This window comes from Aspergillus tanneri (genome assembly GCF_003426965.1).
Source record: "Aspergillus tanneri strain NIH1004 chromosome Unknown AapTan_5_pilon_pilon_pilon, whole genome shotgun sequence".
Classification (NCBI taxonomy): Eukaryota; Fungi; Ascomycota; class Eurotiomycetes; order Eurotiales; family Aspergillaceae; genus Aspergillus; species Aspergillus tanneri.
Window position 1 is genome coordinate 2,749,641 of NW_022984632.1, and position 20,367 is coordinate 2,770,007.

Genomic DNA, 20,367 nt, shown 5'->3' on the forward strand with positions numbered 1-20,367 from the left:
ACAAGCTGCCATATCAAGCTGGAATGTGGGTAGTGGGGATTGTGCTATTGTTCCTGATACCCACATATATACGGAGTATAATCGATTGGTATGATCATCATGAGCTCTTTTGGATAGTTCGGAACATGAGCAGGAATGGCTAGTTCATTAGAATATTCGTCAATGGAAACTGGGATTTTCTTCTATGGCACCAAGGGAATGGGATAGAGGGAAACAAGCCTCTGGGGGTGTAGTTTTCCACTGGGGTTGTATGTGATCAATCACTATTTTTTTCTTTAATTTCTTTTTGTACAAACTATTTGTGATGGCCAGTACATGGAATACTTCTAGCTCTACCATTCCCTGTACCATGTGTTCTGCACTTCAAAATTACACATTGGCTTTGTAGTAGCCGAGAGCAATAGTTCAGAAGAATCCTTCTTTTTTTTTAAAAAAAAATTATTTTCGACAAGTTTCTGCCCTAGACGATAATCCCAAGTAAATGTTAGCTTTAAAGAGCTAGGTAAACCATAGTAGGTAGCTTACATTGTCAAATCTGTCACACAGTAGCTTCCTAGGTTCTCCCTTACTTCCAGTCGCAGGCACTCCGTACATACAATCCAGTACAAGATAGGCACCATGAGCTAAGAGAACCGTTGCCTGTCATTCAAACCAAACAATCAGAGAGGGGCCGAATAAAATAAAATAACGCCAGGAATAATAAATAAAAAGGAAGAGATGGATACAAGCTAGTTTCAGGAGCCCAACGATTACCATCCTGCGGATCGATCATCATGCCTAAACGAGCATACTAAAATAGGGTAGAAGCACGAACCCCTGAACTACTAACACCTGACGTGACGAACCACTGCGTTGAGTGCAGCACTGATTGGTCAACAAAATAAGGTATTTGTCATTCTGAGAATGTGGGGCCAGTGTTGCTTTTGGAAACGATAGGCGGGCCGCGACGGTTGGATTCGATCCCCGTTTTTGCGATAGCTTGTGCAGTGGCTTTCCATCCGGCACATAAATTGTTAATTCATGATTGAAGAAACAAGGACCTCGAAATTAGCGGATAAGATCTAGATAACGGAGGTCGATAAGGCTCAATTTCTTCTCTCAACCCCCATATTGTTCCAGTCTTCCGGAACAATCATTGTTTCTTGCCTACCATGAAGGTACTGTACCTAGGGACCGCCGAAGAACACTGGAGAGCGGAGAACATTCCGGAGCTGCGACGGGTCCATATTTCCCCTCAAAACCTGGACGGGCCTCGTTCATTATGACAGACGGCACTATTCGCGTTTTTCGCCCTTGGGATCCTGAGAAGAAGGAAGTGGTTAAATTTTCCCATGTCGGCCTTATTTGACCTGATGCTGTCATTACAATGTGTGATGCTCCCATGTGCACCTTGCCTCTATAGGAAATCAATATTTAGGAATCATTTGCTCCCTTCGGAGCTGCTCGGGGGTGTGCTCGTATGTATGACGGGGTACTGGTTCATAAAGTCAGCTGTTATGGGTATTGGCGTCAAACGCCATCCACGTAGTCGTAGGTTACGGATGTGCCATGTGGACGGGTACTCGCGATCCACCCTCGTGGTACGGAGTGTTGGTATGTATGTACTTACATAGGTACTGTACTAACAGCAAACGGATATACAGACGCATATATCACATTAACTGACCTGACCTTTTTTTTTTTTTTCTGTTTCTCGCTTTCTTTTCTTTTAGTTGCAGGTTCCCATCTATTGAAAAAAAAAAAAGGACAAAAAAAAAGAAAAAAAGGGTATCCAATGGAAAAGTTGAATAAGCAATAGCTAAAGTCACAATAAAGATAGGTCAGAAAACAGATAAAACGGCCGCTGCTGACTCTACATAGGCCGGTACCAAATCAAATCTCCCCCAATCATCTATCCATCTTTCCTTAATTGCCAACCCGACCCAGTGGACGGAAGAAAGCTAGTAGTAACTGCAACTATTGATTGACCGCGATGCCCACTGCAGTCTAAATTCGAGGAGTGATTTACAGTGCTACCACTACTTAGTACTAGCCCGATGGTCCCCGGAGTACCCCGGCATTGGTACCAATCAGAGACACGGGAAGTATTTGAGATAAACCCTGCCCGCCCTGTTTCTTAGCGTGCTGGACAGGGTTCCTCCCCTGTCCGGAAGTTGTGTCTAAAACGCGGGACTGGAGGTGCTAACTATGCCTCAGGTATGCCTTAGGCACTATGGTAATCAACGTACCATTAAGCGCCGATCTATTCCATACCTTAGTACCTAAGTTACGTTCGGTAGGTAGATACAGTATGTTCGGGTAAATAGGTTCTAGTCCCGGTAAAACTACGGAGTACCTCGTATTAGAGCCTTAGAGCAGAGATTTAAGGTGGAAGGGGTGGAATATTACAGGTTACATGTCCACTACAGTAAATACTCCCCCTAGATATCTACCTAAGCACGTTTCATAAATCATAAGTGGGTGTGATGAACACAATTATAAATCGCGTAAAATAACCACCCTCCACGCTCATTCATGTTGTGTAACCTCTCAAAGGCAAGCGGAGATACATAGCTACATGCCTACTGTAGATGGCCAAGGACCTGGCTGCAGGATGGTATCCTCCTGTGTGGGAAGAGGGGAGGGGCTGTGAAGAGTGGAGCGAACGGCGCTCTCGCATCTGCCGCTGTTTCCTGACTGTCGGGCCTCCATCTCTGCGAACCTCAGGAGGTCCGAGCACTCCTGTCAGCCATGTATTTGCCTGAACTGGGCATAGAATGGATCGAATGCAAAAAGGGGGAATTGGTAATATTTAAGGATGTATATACTTTTACTAGGCACGGAGTAGATACCATAGACAAAACGGAATGTGGACGTGGATTCTCAATATTGTTGGGATCGCTCCTGTGCCCTGATAGTTAGAGTATTTAATTAAATCCGGGCATGGGTGTTGAGTAGAGCTCTTGGGTGAGGAGTCGGCAGTAGTATAGTTAGCGCATACAGCATATGCAACAGAGATGGAGATATTGTAGCTGATACGGAGTATACACAACGTATGTACAGTATGGTATGTATGGATCCAGTAAAGTAGGTATTCAAGAGAGAATTACACGAGGAGAGCCTAGAAGATACTGTGTAGTTACTGGTAGAGCAAGTCTTGGAGTAGCAAGCTGTCGTGGGTCGGTTTTTGTCAGCTCAAACGGTCAACTAATCCTTTGGATGGTCCAGATGCCCAGAGATCTCTCACACTTGCCGTACAATCACACCCATGACGTGAGTACCATGGTAGGGGACCCGTTCAAAAAAAAAAAAAAAAAAAGGGTGGTGCGTTATTGGCCGCCCCCTCTTTGGTCGGGGATCATATTTCCCCTATCGGGGACCATGTGGTTCCCGATTAGCCAAAGTGCCCGGCTTGCGAAGCTATCCGTTTGGGGTTTAGAGCCACCTCGGCCTCTATCTGGTCTGTACGCCCGTATAGTCCGAAGTGTAGGTAATGTACACTGGAGAGACGGTTTGCTGCAGCTTCACCACCGTCTACCTTTGTAAGAGTATTCGGTAATCCACAAAATTAATTAATCCATTCAAGGGACCCTCTAGCGCTATGCAACATGAGCTCGCCCCTCAGAAGTTTGTTGCGATACAGAGCAATAGGGCCAGTACAAGCAGGAATAAAAACATTACCGGCATTTCTCAAATGAGACAAAACCAGTAGCAAACATACCACACAAGTAACGCATCAGTTCTACCTACGCATCTGATTTCAGTTGTACATTCACACAGGGCCGTCGAATCCGACGAATTCGGTTCTGTAATAGACTCGCAACCTCGCTATGTTGTGTAGTCTGCCCAGAGGCGATTGTATCACTGCATTAGTACAGGTAGTCGGGCTTCGACTAACGTTGCCATTATTACTCTGACGGATAGTCTGCGGCACATCGCGTAGGTAGTCGGAGTACTTTCCGGGGACTACAACTATCAAGATGTTCATATACATTTTTTTTATTCCAAAAAAGAAAAAAGATAGAAAGAAAGAGAAAAGGAAAGAAAAAGGAAAAAGAGAGACAAAGCTGAATACGATCCTTACCGTCTCTCGCTTAAGCCTCTGTGAGAGCCGGAGGTTTGACCGTTTTCCTCGGCTCCTCTTATAGTCTTCATGAACAAGATACGGTTGCTGGATGGGTTAGTTTCTTGTTTGAGTTCCTGTCTACTTCAAGATGCAATTCTCTACCCAGGGTAAGTCAAGACTCGAAAGCTCGAATTTGATGATTCAGGAATTGATAGCAATCGAACAATCTGATGGATCTGGGAATAGACTACCATTCAATCTCCTAAGTCCTTGTTCTCATAAAAAGCGGACATTGAGTGAGCATGCGGTTACCTCGCTAAGCTCGTGACATCCTACTGTGATACAACGAGGAAACGAGGGCATCGTTGGTGGCACTGGGGTGTCCAAACCAGTTTTGACTATCGATCACCATCTCGCTATCAATGAATAGAAGGTTTGCTGGTGTACTTCGATTCCCGAAAGGGAGAGGGAGGGAGAAAAGAGAATGGGGGAAAGGGCTCAAAATGTCAATATAGATGGAGACATTAGCGTCAAGACAAGGAAAATAAGTCATTGTCAGGATTGTTAGGGTGACACAAGGCAATAAGATTATATAGTAAGCTCGCTCAGATAGTCTCGCCTCCTTACCTCTTCGCACGGCATAGATATCAGCATTGGTGTTGTTCGACTGAATATCATGTCCTAAAATTGAAAAGGATGGGAATGCGTGGTAGAAACAGTCTATTTCTGGCACTTCAAGTCACTGTCTGGCCATGTGAATGGCACGGCACCAAATTGAGCTGCTAGTTGCACTCAAAGTATTTGTAGACTGACAGGAGATGTTATAGATTATGCAGCAATCGCATGTAACTATCAATTAGATTGCTCTATTATCAAATCTGGTTAAGTGTATATGTATCTTCGCGACAGAGTAGACGAATGGAAAGGTAAACAGCCAGTCATTGATACTCCTTTGGTAATCCACTATTTGTACCTCAAGAAAATTATTTGTCAGAAGAATCGAGGTCAATGATTAAACAGCGTGTGCCAAACTGAGAACTTACAGGACAGAGAGGGCTTGTCGGGGACGGGGAAGGAATATACAAGTGAAATCTCTACACTGAGGTTCAGATATTTCTTCTGCTGCATGTAGAAAAAGTGAGAGATCAATTGTGCTTTACTTGCTTAGGTCAGTACTCGTTGCAGCACATGACCTTGTCTCGCCTTGCATCCTCGACAGGGAAGTCTACGATCCCACAATCATCTTTTGCATCCAGAAGATACGGCATCCTCCATTCAGGATTCCAAGTAAATCGATGTCTGGAATTTAAAATATCAATGAATACCCTGCTAAAATGTGGAAGTGAATAATATATACTTCTACCTGAAAAGTTTTTGTGCTTACCACCAGATTGGAGTTACCTAGACTCAGAACAAAGCCTAGGTTTAGGGAGTCACATTAGGCTATTCCCTTTCTAAATACTTACCTTAAGGAATTGGCAAAACACAACCACCGGCCTCAACAATATTGGTATCAAGCACCTCCAAATCACTATATCTCGGGTAATTTAGATTGATGAAATAGGGCTAGCTCGTGCGTCTCCATTCCAGCAAGCTATCTAAATGATTAGCCGTGGATATCATCGCCCAAATTCCGGGCTCGGTCTAAGAGATGCAAGGTAATACCTATGCTAGCTGTGTTTGTCCTCTTTTGCACCTAGTATTGAAGCAAGCAGACTAACAGATTTCCATGATTCCGGGGTAGTCGCTTTCTCTCGCTCAATTTGTCGACCCTAAAAACAAGATAAGAGCACAAAAGACAGCATACACAAACATTCCCCCCTCCCCTTCCTGCTCTACCATGTAAGACCTCAGTTATGGACGAAGTTTTTTACAGCTTGCGCTTATTAGTATATGCGCCTTGCCAATAGTATGAAATGCAATCCGGGTTCATTTTCCGCTGATCAACATTACAACCACGACAACCATTGGCGATGGAAGCTCCACTTCCAACAGTCGTTACAAAATTACCATTATCTAAGGCTTCCCTTGGAGATACTACTTGGGCTAGCAACTTACTAGTATCCTCCTCTATTGGCTCCCTCATCTAGCAGCTCCAGGTTTAAAAAAACAAATCTAGTGCACTTGAGCCAAACTCCAATGTACCCGGATGGTTGAAACTCAATCTGATGGGACCCATTCTTTTCAGTCCCAAGGACATGGACTTCCCGTCTACGTATCAACCAAGCCATCCTCCTAACGGGGGAACGCGGCCCGCTCTAAGAAGCAAAAATTGGTAATGGTTGTGGATCTAGCTATGGGGCCGTGTTGGCTTACCCAATTTCTTAGGCACGCAGCTCCATTCTCTTCGGAAGAGCACCCACGACTTGATTGATCTATTCTGGAACCAGGCGGAATTGGTTAGATTTGGTTGCCGCACTATTTCTAGCTTGTTTGGCGGGGTTGTACTTTGAAACCGCCGAGGAGGAATTCATTGGAGATGGCTGTCGCACTACTACGTAACAAAAGCTTGAGGGCGATATGGAGACTGGATATCGATCGATGTAAGCCCTCTTTTCTAAAAATAAGCAAAGGACTTGTTTTTTTCCTGGCACAAAGAAAAGAGGCAGGATGGGAAACAGGGACGGAATCAATAGCGATTGATTCCTGCATACCATCGACTCGAGCGGAGTATATCGGAGTACGAACGACTCCATAAAATGAAATCCCCACCATCCCCTCTTCTTTCTCCTCCTTTCTGGACTTCTCTCACCCAATAGATTCCTCTTCGAGATTTCACGCGCCAGGACATTGAGAATTGAGAGACGGGAAGGGGTGCTGATTCCCCACTCCAGGATAACCACCGCACTGACGGCATTCCGCCTGTCCTTCCATCCACGCGACCTGGATCAAGACGAAACATATCCGTGCGGATCATGGAGTAAGTCATGCACGCGTGAGTTGAGCTGGATTGGTCCTGGCCGAGTGGAAGAGCGAGGCGTGTTCTGTCTGACCAATGCTAAGTCTTCCGGAGGATACGCATCCGTAGGACGTACTGAATTGTCCTTACTAACTTTTTTTCTTTTTTTGCCCTATCATTACATGCCGTCTGACCCGAACTGTGGCTGATCCAGATGATCATGGATATGAGACAGCCATGAGCTGTATACTGTGGAATTGGCTGTAGCCTGGTCTTGTTACATATCAGTTCGCACAGATAGAAGAGAAACACAAGAGAATTGACCATCTTTTATGCATTCACCGGCTGGCATGCAACATACCACGCAATGTGATTAGGACCACCTTCTGTCAACAACCCCGTGGCATATATGTGGCTCTGTCTTTGGGAGTGGCATTTGAGATCTTCTAAATCCTCATCATGGTAAACGAACACATTAGACTGCCGGTTCTCAAATGGATTGGCCAATAACCCGATAAAGACGGGCATCATGTCAACTGGACTAGCTACCTCAGTTTATACTTCCCACCTCCATGCGGCTCGTCTTCACCCCCTTCCAAGAAGACCCTACCGGCAAGTGTGCGCTGATACTTCGCCGTCCTGCTTCTAGCACCGGTGCCACAAAATACTTGGAGCCGTACGGATACTCTGTTTCCGCGTTCCAGGATTTCTTGTCATCTGGGAATTATAGAATAAAGTTCAGATGATGGGGTTTCCTTTCTCATGAACCTCCATTATACCCCTCGTGCAGTCCCTGAGCTCCTCACATATGCTGATATACTTCTTACATATTTCGTAGACTTCCTCTCCATAGAGCCAGATTTCGTTGTCGGATCCAGTGGCAGTAGGCTGGCCTTCTGTCTTAAGCTCACGATCACCATACAAGCGCATCATGGGACAGAAAGTCCCCGTTGAAACTACCGGGTGAAGAGTTCTCTGAATTCTGGGTCGTCTGGATTGCCTCCATGGAAGCCACCGACGTCAGTTGTCCACCAGGGAATGCCAGCCAAGCCACGTTTAAACCTGCGGACAGTTGGTTGCGGAATAAGTCCCATGACGATGCAATTCTCCGCTCCATACGAGAGCACCATACTTCTGCCTGCCGGCCTAGGCGCATCGGAGAAAATTGAAAATATTCGTTTGCCCTTCTGCGCTTATACCTTTGTAGAAACTTTTTGTATACTCCTGGGGGTAAATGTTCCCAATCTGAAGTTTACTTCCGGCGTGGTAGCGGTAAATGTCAAAGTCATATATGGAATATTCCGGCTCTGATTCGTCAAGACAGAACGTTTTGATTCCCTTTTCATAGTAGTTCTTTTGTCTTCCCCTAGACAGACTCGCGAGCTTCCAGGTTACTGGCATCGAAATGCGTTATATCTCCATCGCATTGCAATGGCAACACGTGCTCCACGGTCATGGAGGATTAGGAGCCCTCTCTCAAGCATTTCTGGATAGTTCTCGGACAGGTTTTCGACAGTCGGCCAAATAGATACCATTAGCTCGATATTCATTTCTTTGAGCTCCTTCACCATGGCATCTGGAAAAGTGAGGTAAATTTTTCGTTAGCGACAGTGTCTGTAGCTATGGCGTCGACATGGCTTACCTTATCAGGCCAAAACTTAGGATTAAAGCTCTACTCCCCTTGATGCCTCCAGTAGAAGAAGTCGATCACATTCAGACCTAATGGCACGTTTCTCCCTCAGTACTCCCGCACCACCTCAAGCAGCTGCTCCCGGTTCCAGCATCGAAGGTTGTATTGCCAGAATCCCAAGTTATACTCAGGCATCATAGGAGCATATTCTGTGCCCCTACTGTATGCCTCCTCGATTTCCGCCGGACTATTACCAGCGACCATCCTGTAGTCTAACGTCTTGGTTGAATAAGTCTCGCAGTTCATGGTGTTGGTCCCAAAAACTGCATAGTCAATACCTGAGTTGTTCCATAGAAAGCCATAACCAAGAGGGAAAAGCGCAAAAGCCTCTGCACCCTTAAGGCTCAAAGACGGCTGTTAGTACTGTCTACTTCCAAATATCTTTTCCTTAGGATCCAGCGACTCGAAACCCATGGTGGGGTGGAAGTCATCCCCTAGGATCGGCCGTGGCTCTCGAGCCGCGATCCTCAGAGCACTGCATTTTGGATCCATCAAATCCTGGCGATGTCAGGCATATTCCTGCCGGAGATTTTTCCGTTTGAAGTTGTAGATGGTAATCTTGCCGCGCTTGGAAACAACCGCTTTAATCTTGCCATTCAAGATTTCGGCCTTCTTATCCACCGGTGTCTCGATTGTCATGTGTTCTGCACCGCGCCTTGTGGAAAGGGTCCAATCTTCATCGGACATAGATGAAAGCTTTGTAGCCCTGACATGAAACGCATTTTCCTCGCCGTCGGCATAGAGCATTGCGGGTTGTCCGTCAGAGATAAGTACTCGCTATCACCCTGTTTAAATATCAACACTTCATAGAAGTTGATACTGGCGTTCTCTAAAGAAGCAGAAATAATCATTGGGACGTTGGGTCATTAAACTACTTAAGACTCGCATGCGTCACTGCTTTCCCTTATCTTTCCAATCGACTGTCCATCTGCACAGCGATGAGACAACAGCCTAATCCGGGTCGTCATTTGCCAATTGGCCAGCATCCGAGCTAGATATTTGGAGTAGTATTCAGAAAAACCACGGATTCTGTTCCTATTAGCCGATGAAAGGGCTCATTTCGGACTGGGATGGACAAGTATAGGCTAAAGTTCAGCACAGCGTGGTTGGAGAAGCAGTCGAAGCGGGGAAGTCGAGTTGGTGACTTTTTCTTCACAACTTCGTCCTTAGCTTGTAGCACGCTGAGAGTTTTCTTGGCGAGTCCCCTTGGCATGGTATTAAACTGCATTGCATTGTAGTCGATAGTGGGTCTGTCTGGCATGAGACTTGCCTTAGGAATATGTGGCACTGATTTTAAGTGCCACTGTACTCCTGCTGCTTTTAAGCAATGGCGAGATCAAGAATAATCCTCAATACAGACTGTCCGATTCCCCCTCTTTCCCAGTCTAAGGCAATCTGCTGATCTTTTTTACGTACAAGATTATCTAGGTATGGTTGATGGTGTCCTAGAATAGTCTATACTTTGTAATTTGTTATAGGACGATGATGCTGATCCCAGAAAGCATCGAGTAACAGGGTCTATCAAAGCTTGTCTAATGACGGAAAATAGCGGTAAAAAACAGGCTGGATCATCTTCTTGCCTCCTCAGTACCAGTGCTTGTCGTAGAACAGATTCTGTGCGGGTTCACCTGGGGAGTCTTTGCGACGACGTGACCTGCATATGCATCTGAAGTATGCCACTGGATCTCCAGGGATACGTGACATGTTATGTGATCTCTGCTGGGACATCAGCTAATTCATTCCCTGGGTTCTGTACATAGCTTGCTTAAGATAGAGTGTATGCCATATCGGATTGCTCCTGCACTGCAATGAATCTGGCGCGCCCATTGTTTCATACTATCGCTCTGGAATCACCATTGTGGTGGGCACGAATAGCTGTCTACATGACGCCTGCAAATTTTGTTCCCAGCTTGACAATCTACGCCGTGAATCACGCCAGGAAACACTGTCCTTACTCCTGCATACCGTTGAACTCAAGAAGAAAACGGGGCTAATATCTATCTAGCTATTTGGATTGTTTCGAGGCACTGATCGGCGACGTATTGAGATCACATGCATGAAATTTGCCAGCTAAATACCAGATCGCGGTTAGAGGGACATCTCTTTCGTAGAAACTATCATTTCATGGACCTCACTTGGGCCATTCGACCGTCGTTATTATACATGAGCAGCATCGTCTCTTTCACTTGTCTACTACTATAACGGAGTGATTGCCTCAACATCTGAATCGACAGTGTAACATGCGGGCAGCTTGCTTTATGTCTGGTCTGGTTCAGTGTTCCATCGTACTTAGCCAGCTCAGCTTCACCTCATCTCTGAGACACTCTCCATCTAGCTGAGAGCTGAGTCGGTTATCTTGGCATGGAATGGCAACAACATCACGAATATTGTTGGCCAATATCAGAAAGCAGTACTTGGTCAATCCAACTGATGCCGATCTAAAGGACAAAATCCCATTCTTTGGCCCGGCATTGCGGAATTAATTATACTCTGCGAGTATTTAGATCCACCAGTGTATACGGCCTATGATGAACTTGACGTCATGCTTCATCAAAAAGTGACTGCAGTTTGCCAATGCGAGGTCAACGTATACGGTGCAGGTGTGTTGAAGATGAGTACCACCAAGGGAACCGTAGAGAGGAATGAGACACGAGGTTAGTGTATTCTAGATAGTAGCACGAGGGAGAATGGCCATCGTACGGAGTAGTAATAGTGTCTGAAATCAATGAGAGAGAATACCATTTCCGCGGGCGGTGTGAATTGTGGAAGTCTCTCTGACTAAGTCACTTTAACTTCATCGCCGCCTTGAAGGTTCAATTCACGATCAGTTTGTTGCCTTTCTTTCGCTCGAACGACTGCTGGTTTAGCCTCATAATTATATCTTTCTTACCTCACCTCATCATCTACTACAGCCGCCCGACCCAACCGCTCAAGCAGAACACTCTCTCCGGAATGGAGGTCGCCGACATACAACAGCGTTCTCTGCAGACGGAATCTTCGAACGCCATGGATGCTACTATGGATATTGATATGGATTTGGACCTTGGTCCATTGCCTGAAGCTGAACCGATTGAAATAGTGAGTTATTACCGCCATTTAACCACCCTAATTCCCATAACTTCTCGATCTTAACGTCTCCGGTGTTGCTTAGGAACCAGCGACTGCTCAAGATGGCGCGGTGGACCACCTTACTGCAGAAGCACAATACGAAAAGGTGCATATCAGAGGAGTCGACGAATTGGCCACGGACGATATCAAACAATTTGCGTCAAATCACTTTACCATCGAAGAACCTTCCCGCGTTGAGTGGATTGATGATACGTCGGCGAATATCGTGTATTCCTCATCGGAAGTTGGTCTCCAGGCTTTGTCCGCCTTCACACAAGTCAGCGAAGAGGAGGATGCGTCTGCGTTGCCAGCCCTACGTTTACGCTCCGCTAAGGTCTTGTCCAGCCACCCAGACTCCGTGCTCCAGGTGAGATCGGCGGTTAAGACCGATCGTAAAAGGCCCCGCGCACACGAGGCCAGTCGATTCTACCTGATGCATCCTGAGCATGACCCTCGGGAACGACTAAGACGGGAACTTTCGGAGAGAAGACGCCAGGGAGGCGGGGATACTAGCGACGGTGATTACAGAAGGAGACGGTTCGATGGACGCGAATTGCGTCGACGGAGGGACCGTGATGTGGATGAAGGCATCAGCGCCAACATGTACGACGATACCAGAGCCCCAAGCACAGAATATTCTGATCCGGACCGAGGTCGCGAAGGGCGAGGACGGCGAGGGCATCGGGACCTATTTGATGAGGATGAAGGGCGATCGTCCGGCCGTCTACGGAATCGCAGTGCATCTCCAGGTCGGGATACCTTGATGGAGAGCGGCTACCCAGATTACAAGCGATCTGACTCCCGCAAACGGTTCCGAGAGCGATCCCCGCAATCCAAGCGTCGCAATGAGGGCAAAGAGCTCTTCCCATCAGCCAGGTCTTCTGGTACCGCTGAGAGCGATTCGAATGCGCGAGAACTGTTCCCCAATAAATTGGCGACAAGTTATCTCAAGAAGGAACTTTTCCCGAATAAGGTCAGCAACCATCGTCGGTCTGATGCGATCGATGCCGCGGATGAGACCGCAGATCTCTTTTCAAGACGAATTTCTATACCCTTAGTGGACGAGTCCTATGATCAGCCGCGTTCACAACGGAATAACAACGTCGAGCTTTTCCCCGAGTCGTCGGAGCCAAGGGGTGTTAGCATCCGTGGAGCGGCTTCTGCTCAGGATCAGGGCATGGCGATCCGAGGCACCGCAAATGGTCTGTCAATCAAAGGACGAGGTGCGTCTGTTCGGGAGCTTTTCCCATCTAAATATCATAACAACGTCGGAAAGGAGCTGTTCTCTGATAAGATCGAGGGGCGAGGAGGACCACGACGGAAAGCGGAGGACATGTTCAGTTGAGAACACTCGGAGAGATGCTGGTCGAAGAGATGGTATCTGGTTGATATATACCATCTGCAATAATTCAGGATTGATTGGAGGTGCATTCAAAGATGGATCGGGAGGGTGTTCCATGACGCTGTCCAATTTATGATACCGGGTCCCCCCCCCTTTTTTTTTATTTTTTTTTATTTTTTTTATTTTTGGTCTTCGTTCTTGAATTTCATGGAATCGCTGTAGCAAACTACCACGATCTGTACAATAATTGGGTTCCATAATAGAAGGTCTCATCTACAAATGTAAATACCCCCGTCGACAATACCAGTCCGTCCCATCATTTCTACTTATTTTATGCCTTCCATATCACGCGGTCTTAAGCTGGTTCCTGAACCTCCACCCTCGCCTCCATCAGCATGCCACTCGAATCACGCCGTCCATCTCTAGCTAGCATCCTCGTGGCTCGTTTTCTGCGAACAAATAACTACACGCAGACTCTTGAGGCATTCATTCGAGAAGCGGGACTCCCGACCGACGCGGGGCACATCAGCGGGGAAAAAGACGACTGGACGATCGAGAGAGTGCTGGACGAGAAACGAGCTTTTGACCAGAGCGCGAACTTCGAGCGATATGGTGATAGCGAAAAGGAAAACGATGCCTGGAGCTCTCCCGGTGAGCATAACAATGTTGTACTTCACTCAGCCGTTACTGACCAAGCTCGCCCAGCACCTTCCAAGCCAACCATCATTCCAACTCCAACGCCTTGCAACATTCTGGCTTGCTCTGTGCACCCCTGGAAACATGGAGATGCTCAGAATTCACCGTCGTCATTGTCTTCTTACATCGTAGCCACCGGTGCGGATAAGCAGCTTCATCTTTTCAGCACCGCGCCAGGATATGGCGTCGTGCAATCATTTACCGATCATTCCGAGTCCCCTATCCTATCGTATACGCCTATTTTGAATGGGGAATACGCTCTCCTGACCAATATGTCAGGCCAAATTCTTCTCCAACATGGCTTAGATATCCTCGACCGTAGGAGGGACCACAGCAAATACGTCGTGAAAGTGGCCGCATTCGAAGACAACGACGACCCTCATCCGGATCCCGCCAAAACAATATGGATCGCCACTGCTGGCTGGGATTCCAAAGTCTTTTTATACCGTCTCCGCACGGAAGCCGACTCCCATCATCTTCTTAACATCGGTGAGCCCGTAGGACATATCACCCTGGCATCGAACCCAGAATCTTTGCTATTTGTCCGACACGTAGATTCCAAGGAACCGATCTTACTGGTCTCTCGACGCGACTCGCCTCATCTATTCTACTATCAGCTGCCACAGTCAATCACCACCACCACCATCACCACTATCAGCAGTGCTCCGGAAGAGTGCAGGCTTCTCGGGAAACAGAACTTTGCGCCGCACTCGAACACCTGGGTGGCATTCTCTCCCTCCTGTCTGGCCCTGAGTCCCCACGATCCTGGCCTGCTTGCAGTGGCGACCTCTACATTACCGCATATGAAGGTTATTATTGTACGACTGCTGTTCCCACCCACGGAGAGCTTCAATCTTGACACCTCAGGTCCAGTGACGACTGGGTCGTCGGAACCCGAGGTGCAAGCTACGCAGGCCCTGGCGGCCTTGGCGCTCCAGAATCGCGAAGATGCAGCGATCATCATTCAGGCGAATACGTTTGCGCCGCAGACGGCCTACTCAACGCCGCAGGTCGTATGGAGGCCTGATGGATCCGGGGTCTGGGTCAATGGTGATGATGGCATTATCCGCGGAATCGAGACGAAAACTGGTAAGGTTGTCTCCATGCTCAAGGATGGGCATGAACCTGGCTGTAAGGTTCGGGCTATCTGGGATGGTTGGGTCGATGTCCCACGGGATGGAGAGGTGGTCAGGGAAGAGTGGTTGGTCAGTGGAGGCTTTGATAAACGGCTGGTTGTTTGGAAAGGAGTTTGATAACTTCGAGATAGGTCTAATGTAGCATTGTATATATCTCTTTGGGAGTGGACCCGTCCAGTAGCTGGGGCTGGACGAACATGGCGACTATGCTCCGCTAATATGATACGGTCTTCAGAAAAAGAAAAGTGAAAGAGAACAAGAAAAATGGATTGATTCTAACAAAATCTACGAAATGTAGCCACCCTTCTATACACCCTCTCACCACGGAAGAGAGAGAAAGGGTGATCGATAGTTGGAGGGCAAAACCGCTCTCGGCACGTAAAAAAATCCTTCAGCAAGCGCGCATGGAAAATAATGGCACGAAGCTGTACACACATATGCCAGAGGTACGTGACCAAACGGGAGAGGGGACCAGCTGAAGGCTGGTCTACCGAGTCATGAGGATGCGAAATCTACCTGACCGGAGGAACAAGAACACACAAGACAAAAGCTTCAGGCCATGTCGTGGAATCGAATCAAATTGCTTTATTTAACAGCCGTCGCGCGGAACCAGCCAGGCTATCCGACATGACGTGATAGGTTCATCGCACGTTATCACCAACTCAGATCGCTCCCAGTCCTTTTTAAGTTTGGTATTAGTTGATTTATGCGACCTCACGCTTGCCCTCCTTGCGCTCCTTCTGTTGAAGGTGTTAGCCATCTCTCTCCTGCTTCTATTTACCGTCTCCGACTATTCCGCGGGGGACGGTGGATTCGATCGGGTGAATGCAATCAACGTACCAGCGCCTTCATGGTGCCGTGCAGAGCGTGTCTGTGGTTGCGGCGGAATTTGGGGTCAACACCCTTGAGGGAGGGGTAACGGTAGGTCTTAGGCTTCTTGATACTGTTGAGAGAAATCACGAGGGATTAGCGACAAGTTCTCCTGGAGTAATTCAACTGGTGTTGAGAGAATCCGCCGCAACGTTGGACAAAGTCGATATCGCGGACACCGGTTCCATCATCACAACCCTAACCGCAACGCTGCATTTATATTCCCCCATGGTACACATTCTAAACAATAAAAGGGAAAACGGCTTGTACGCACCCGTTACGGTGAGCCTTCTGGCTGTTGTGGTGCTGAGACGCGTTCTTGGACTCTGTACGCGAAAATCAGTCAGTGACTTTGCAATACAGGATGTGTCGGAGGAAAATTCCTCGTCCAATTTTTTAGGACTCGAGATTTCAGCGGAGCAGAAAGGAGAGGAAGCACATACTCGCCATCTTGTCGGATTTGTCGCAACTGGGAGACGGTTGACGATGAGTTGGCGGGTGAGGTTATCCGAGAACTGAGCAGAAGGCCGAAGTCCGCCAGGGTCGACTTGACTAGGGCTTCCGCTTTTGTGTGGGATTTCGCTTACCGGTCGGCTCCCTCGTCATTGGTCCGTCGGACGGACCACATACTACCCAGTACTCAGAAGTCTATGTAGAACAAACAACTGTCCTCTACATCACAGGATGCTTGATCTCGCTAGATGTAGAAGCCATCGATATGGAATACTTACTGTTACAACAAGTTACCTATGAATGGTTTCAGTGCAGTGCTTTGAAATGGTGTTTGACGGTTGAGGTACTTAATCACGTGATTTAAACTAACTGACCGTCAAATAATGACAGTTATTTTGCACAAGTCAGGAGCCACGGTCTCTGTAAAGTAATGCTATTGAATGGGATCAGTCATCTCTCCAGCTTCATTCTGGCAACCCTCACATATACTCCTGATGATTGGAGGAATGGCGCCTAGAGAAGAGATTTGAAGCAGTGAATGACTAATATCACGTGATATAAAAGAAGTCCTCTATTCTGACAAATATCGAGGTGTTGACACCCAAATTTTGTGGATAGCACTAGTGATGCCTTCTCTCGATAGCAATATCCATGTGACTGATATTTCTGGCAGAAATTTCTAGGAGTTTGGCTGTAATGGGCCAGATTGGAAGGGTTGAAATGCATAGAATAGGGCATAATGTACGAGGTACAAGAAACAAGACTGTAATGCCTCACTAAGGGCTCCACTGGACAATTTGTCCAGGACACGCAAAGAGACCAGATAAAAATGAAACTAAATTCCCAGCGAAACCCCAGGTATCTGCACCACAGAAGAAGCATCTCTAAGGAGTACAGATACTCCCACGCTATTTCTGGTCCAGTCCCGTGCCGCCTACACGTGACCGCTCAAGCCGCTAGGGAACAACCGGCATCCGACTTCGACCTTTGCAACTCAACCCAGGTTCAAAGAGGGATACACGCACCATCTTCTCCCTTCCATCCATTGCAAGATGAGCTCTCTCCGTTTCGCTCGCTCTGCCTTCAGGGCTCGTCCCTCTGCCCTCCGCGTTCCTCTCCAACGCAGAGGTTACGCCGAGGCCGTGTCGGACAAGATCAAGCTTTCCCTGGCCCTCCCTCACCAGGTACGATTCCGAAGCCACTGAACATCCTCTAGGCACATCTCTTGTGCTCTTTACTGACAGACAATCTGCTTCTTAGACTATCTTCAAGTCGACCGGCGTGTATGTGTTCCTGATCTCCGATTTATTCAACACATTGAGGGCCCTTCCCTCGCCCTAGTTCCCACCAGTACTTACAATCCTTTCATATCCAGTGTCCAGGTCAACATCCCCGCCGAGTCTGGAGACATGGGTGTCCTCGCCAACCACGTTCCCTCTATCGAGCAGCTCAGGCCTGGTCTCGTTGAGGTCGTTGAGGAGGGCGGTGCCAGCAAGAAATTCTTCCGTACGTCCTATAACCCATGAGGATACCCGCGCAGCAAGCCAAAAAAGAAGTTGCTTAGATGGCTCCTTTCGACATATCGGAGAGTATAACTGACACTGGATATTTCTGTGATATAGTGTCTGGCGGATTCGCTGTCGTTCAGCCTGACTCTCAGCTGAGCATTAACGCCGTTGAAGGGTTCCCTCTGGAGGAATTCAGTGCGGACGTAAGTTTGAAGCTTCGGTCGCTACATACCTTCCACTCTACTAATCGAAATTATCTTCCAAACAGAATGTCAGAGCTCAGATCGCTGAGGCCCAGAAGATTGCCAGCGGCAGTGGCAGCGAGCAGGATATTGCTGAAGCCAAGATTGAGCTGGAGGTGAGTCGGGCTCGGGACTGGTCAAGATAGGGGATCACTCACTAATTGTTTAAACAGGTGTTGGAGAGCCTGCAGGCTGTCCTTAAATAGATTACTGATGTACATATCCACTCGCAACTCCGACCCTGAACGTGTAGAATTACCACAATTCTCTTGAATGGTTCTTGTTTTTATTTATTTTTCCGTACCTAAAATGAACTTGCCTAACTAAGTGCTATGTGCATAAGTTGCTAACTCAATTGACCTGGAATTACCTGGAAAGCCTGGTGACTCCTTCCTCGCGTGGAGGCAATGAGCCGCTCGTCAACAAATGAGAGAGGATTTTGCTTCGTCCCGCTTCTCCTCTCCTCTCAGCGACTCTCATTAACTCTACTAATTCGGCATTATTTGACGAGATTCTATCATTATCTCTAACCATACGTCGCTATATAGCATCTTGGGCTTTGCGAACTGCTCGAACAGATCTCAAACTAATGAAAACAAGAAACATTGGCATAATCCCCGAAGACTCATCGGATCAAGAATTAGATTGTTCATCTTGGCCACTACTTCCACCTCAACGACTTCGATATCAATCATTACTCGACAAGACCAGCATAGAGCCGCTTAGAAGGATGATGGAAGATACCTCTCTGCAAGAAGGTGCGCCCCCCACTCTTCCTCCTGCCGAAGTTTCCAACTCAAGGGTGCCGATCTTTATTCCTTCGCTTCGGGCGCGTCGTACCTAACTAGGAGCAAACCTATGATACAGGTGCCAGTCCTAGAAGTCAACCCACATCTTCAAGGGGCGAGCAAACTCATGATGCAAACACTGGCTCTGGAATTCAACCCACATCGTCAGGCAGCGAGAAAACTCATGATAAAGGTGCTGACTCTGGATGTGAATCCACATCAGACCGCAAGAAATGTCACTATAGGAAAGCTCATGCTACATGCGGCGAGCAAACTTATGGTACAGTTGCCTGGTCTGGAAATCGACCCACTTCATCGGGCGGCGGTAGGAGTACCTCACCTCTTCTGACTTGGGTGGATCAAACTTATGATACAGGCGCCGGGTCTGGAAGCGAAGACACTCCATCAGGCGGCGAGGAAACTCATGATGCAGACACCGGCTCCGGAGTTCAACCCACATCGTCAGGCGGTGCAATAACTCATGATAAAGGTGCTGACTCTGGATGTGAATCCACATCATCAGACTGCAAGAAATGTTACGACAGGAAAGTTCATGCTACAAGCGGCGAGCAAACTTATGGTACAAGCACCGGGTCTAAAAGTCAACCCACTTCACCAGGCGGTACTCCTACCTCACCTCATCTGACTTGGGTGGATCAAACTTATGATACAGGCGCTGGCTCTGGAAGCCAGCCCACTTCATCAGGCGGTGGTAGGAATACCTCAACTTATCCGACTCTAAGTTCGGCGCTATCCAGCATGTCGAGCGGATATATTCCAGCGCCAGCGCCAAACCCAGAACAAGCTCCATGGCTTTTTACCAGAACTGGGGCCGGCACTCAAATATGTTCCTTATACTCTCAGGCATTCACACAAGCGGGACCTCGATTCGAATCTGCCGGTACAGCCCCCAGACCTGGCTCAAGTTCGCCAACGCAACCAAGCTTGTACTCTATTCAGCGCCCGGCTGTACCAAAGGATTTTTATAGTTTCAATAACACTCATATGGGAAAGGAAGAATCCGAGGCACACCGATCACAAGGAATGACTCCGCAACAGACTGCGCAAACTCAACAGAGACCGGAAACCCAGCTGACAACAGAAACACCACTGACACCGGCGCAAACCCAAGAGACAACACAAACTCAACAGACCCCAGTACAAGTGCAACAGACACCGGTGCAGACTCAACAGACACTGGTGCAGACTCAACAGACATCGGCGCAAACGCAACAGGCAACACAAACTCAACAGACCCCAGCACATGTGCAAAAATCACCAGCGCAGACTCAACAGGCACTAGTGCAAACACAGCAGGCAACACAAACTCAACAGACACCAGCGCAAGCACAACAGATAACTCAGGGAGTCCCTGGTAATTGTACTTCTAACGCCCAGCATAATACAGGGAGGATACCCAACAGGTTTTCCCGGTTTTTCTCTAAAACCAAACAAAAATTCAAAAAACTTGGGAGAAGTAATAAGGGGTGAACAGCAGTATATATTTGGCAAATAACCACACATAGGTGGAAAAGGCCAAGGACTTGCCCTGTATCATTGATTTTTTTTTTTGAAGTTGAAATGCTAGGC

The 20,367-nt window shown here is 47.5% G+C and overlaps 6 protein-coding genes across 6 annotated transcripts; 4 read left to right on the forward strand and 2 right to left on the reverse strand.

Annotated features, from left to right (window-relative positions):
* Window positions 1-9,141: 9,141 nt before the first annotated feature.
* Window positions 9,142-9,862, reverse strand: ATNIH1004_010314 (putative glycosyl hydrolase; the record flags this gene model as incomplete). Its single annotated transcript, XM_033574889.1, has 2 exons — window positions 9,142-9,411; window positions 9,701-9,862. The coding sequence occupies 2 exons, from the start codon at window positions 9,860-9,862 to the stop codon at window positions 9,142-9,144; spliced, it is 432 nt and encodes a 143-aa protein (XP_033422907.1).
* A 1,724-nt stretch (window positions 9,863-11,586) lies between these two features.
* ATNIH1004_010315 (NCBP3 domain-containing protein) lies at window positions 11,587-13,087 on the forward strand (the record flags this gene model as incomplete). Its single annotated transcript, XM_033574890.1, has 2 exons — window positions 11,587-11,712; window positions 11,786-13,087. 2 exons carry the CDS (start codon window positions 11,587-11,589, stop codon window positions 13,085-13,087), a joined length of 1,428 nt encoding a protein of 475 aa, XP_033422908.1.
* A 392-nt stretch (window positions 13,088-13,479) lies between these two features.
* Window positions 13,480-15,033, forward strand: ATNIH1004_010316 (uncharacterized protein; the record flags this gene model as incomplete). The annotated part of the gene is made up of 1 exon (XM_033574891.1): window positions 13,480-15,033. One exon carries the CDS (start codon window positions 13,480-13,482, stop codon window positions 15,031-15,033), a length of 1,554 nt encoding a protein of 517 aa, XP_033422909.1.
* A 587-nt stretch (window positions 15,034-15,620) lies between these two features.
* Window positions 15,621-16,236, reverse strand: RPL29 (60S ribosomal protein eL29; the record flags this gene model as incomplete). Its single annotated transcript, XM_033574892.1, has 4 exons — window positions 15,621-15,656; window positions 15,757-15,859; window positions 16,061-16,112; window positions 16,230-16,236. The coding sequence occupies 4 exons, from the start codon at window positions 16,234-16,236 to the stop codon at window positions 15,621-15,623; spliced, it is 198 nt and encodes a 65-aa protein (XP_033422910.1).
* A 1,055-nt stretch (window positions 16,237-17,291) lies between these two features.
* ATP16 (F1F0 ATP synthase subunit delta) lies at window positions 17,292-18,195 on the forward strand (the record flags this gene model as incomplete). Its single annotated transcript, XM_033574893.1, has 6 exons — window positions 17,292-17,423; window positions 17,500-17,522; window positions 17,615-17,745; window positions 17,862-17,950; window positions 18,016-18,105; window positions 18,163-18,195. The coding sequence occupies 6 exons, from the start codon at window positions 17,292-17,294 to the stop codon at window positions 18,193-18,195; spliced, it is 498 nt and encodes a 165-aa protein (XP_033422911.1).
* A 712-nt stretch (window positions 18,196-18,907) lies between these two features.
* Window positions 18,908-20,268, forward strand: ATNIH1004_010319 (uncharacterized protein; the record flags this gene model as incomplete). The annotated part of the gene is made up of 2 exons (XM_033574894.1): window positions 18,908-19,070; window positions 19,154-20,268. The coding sequence occupies 2 exons, from the start codon at window positions 18,908-18,910 to the stop codon at window positions 20,266-20,268; spliced, it is 1,278 nt and encodes a 425-aa protein (XP_033422912.1).
* Window positions 20,269-20,367: the final 99 nt, after the last annotated feature.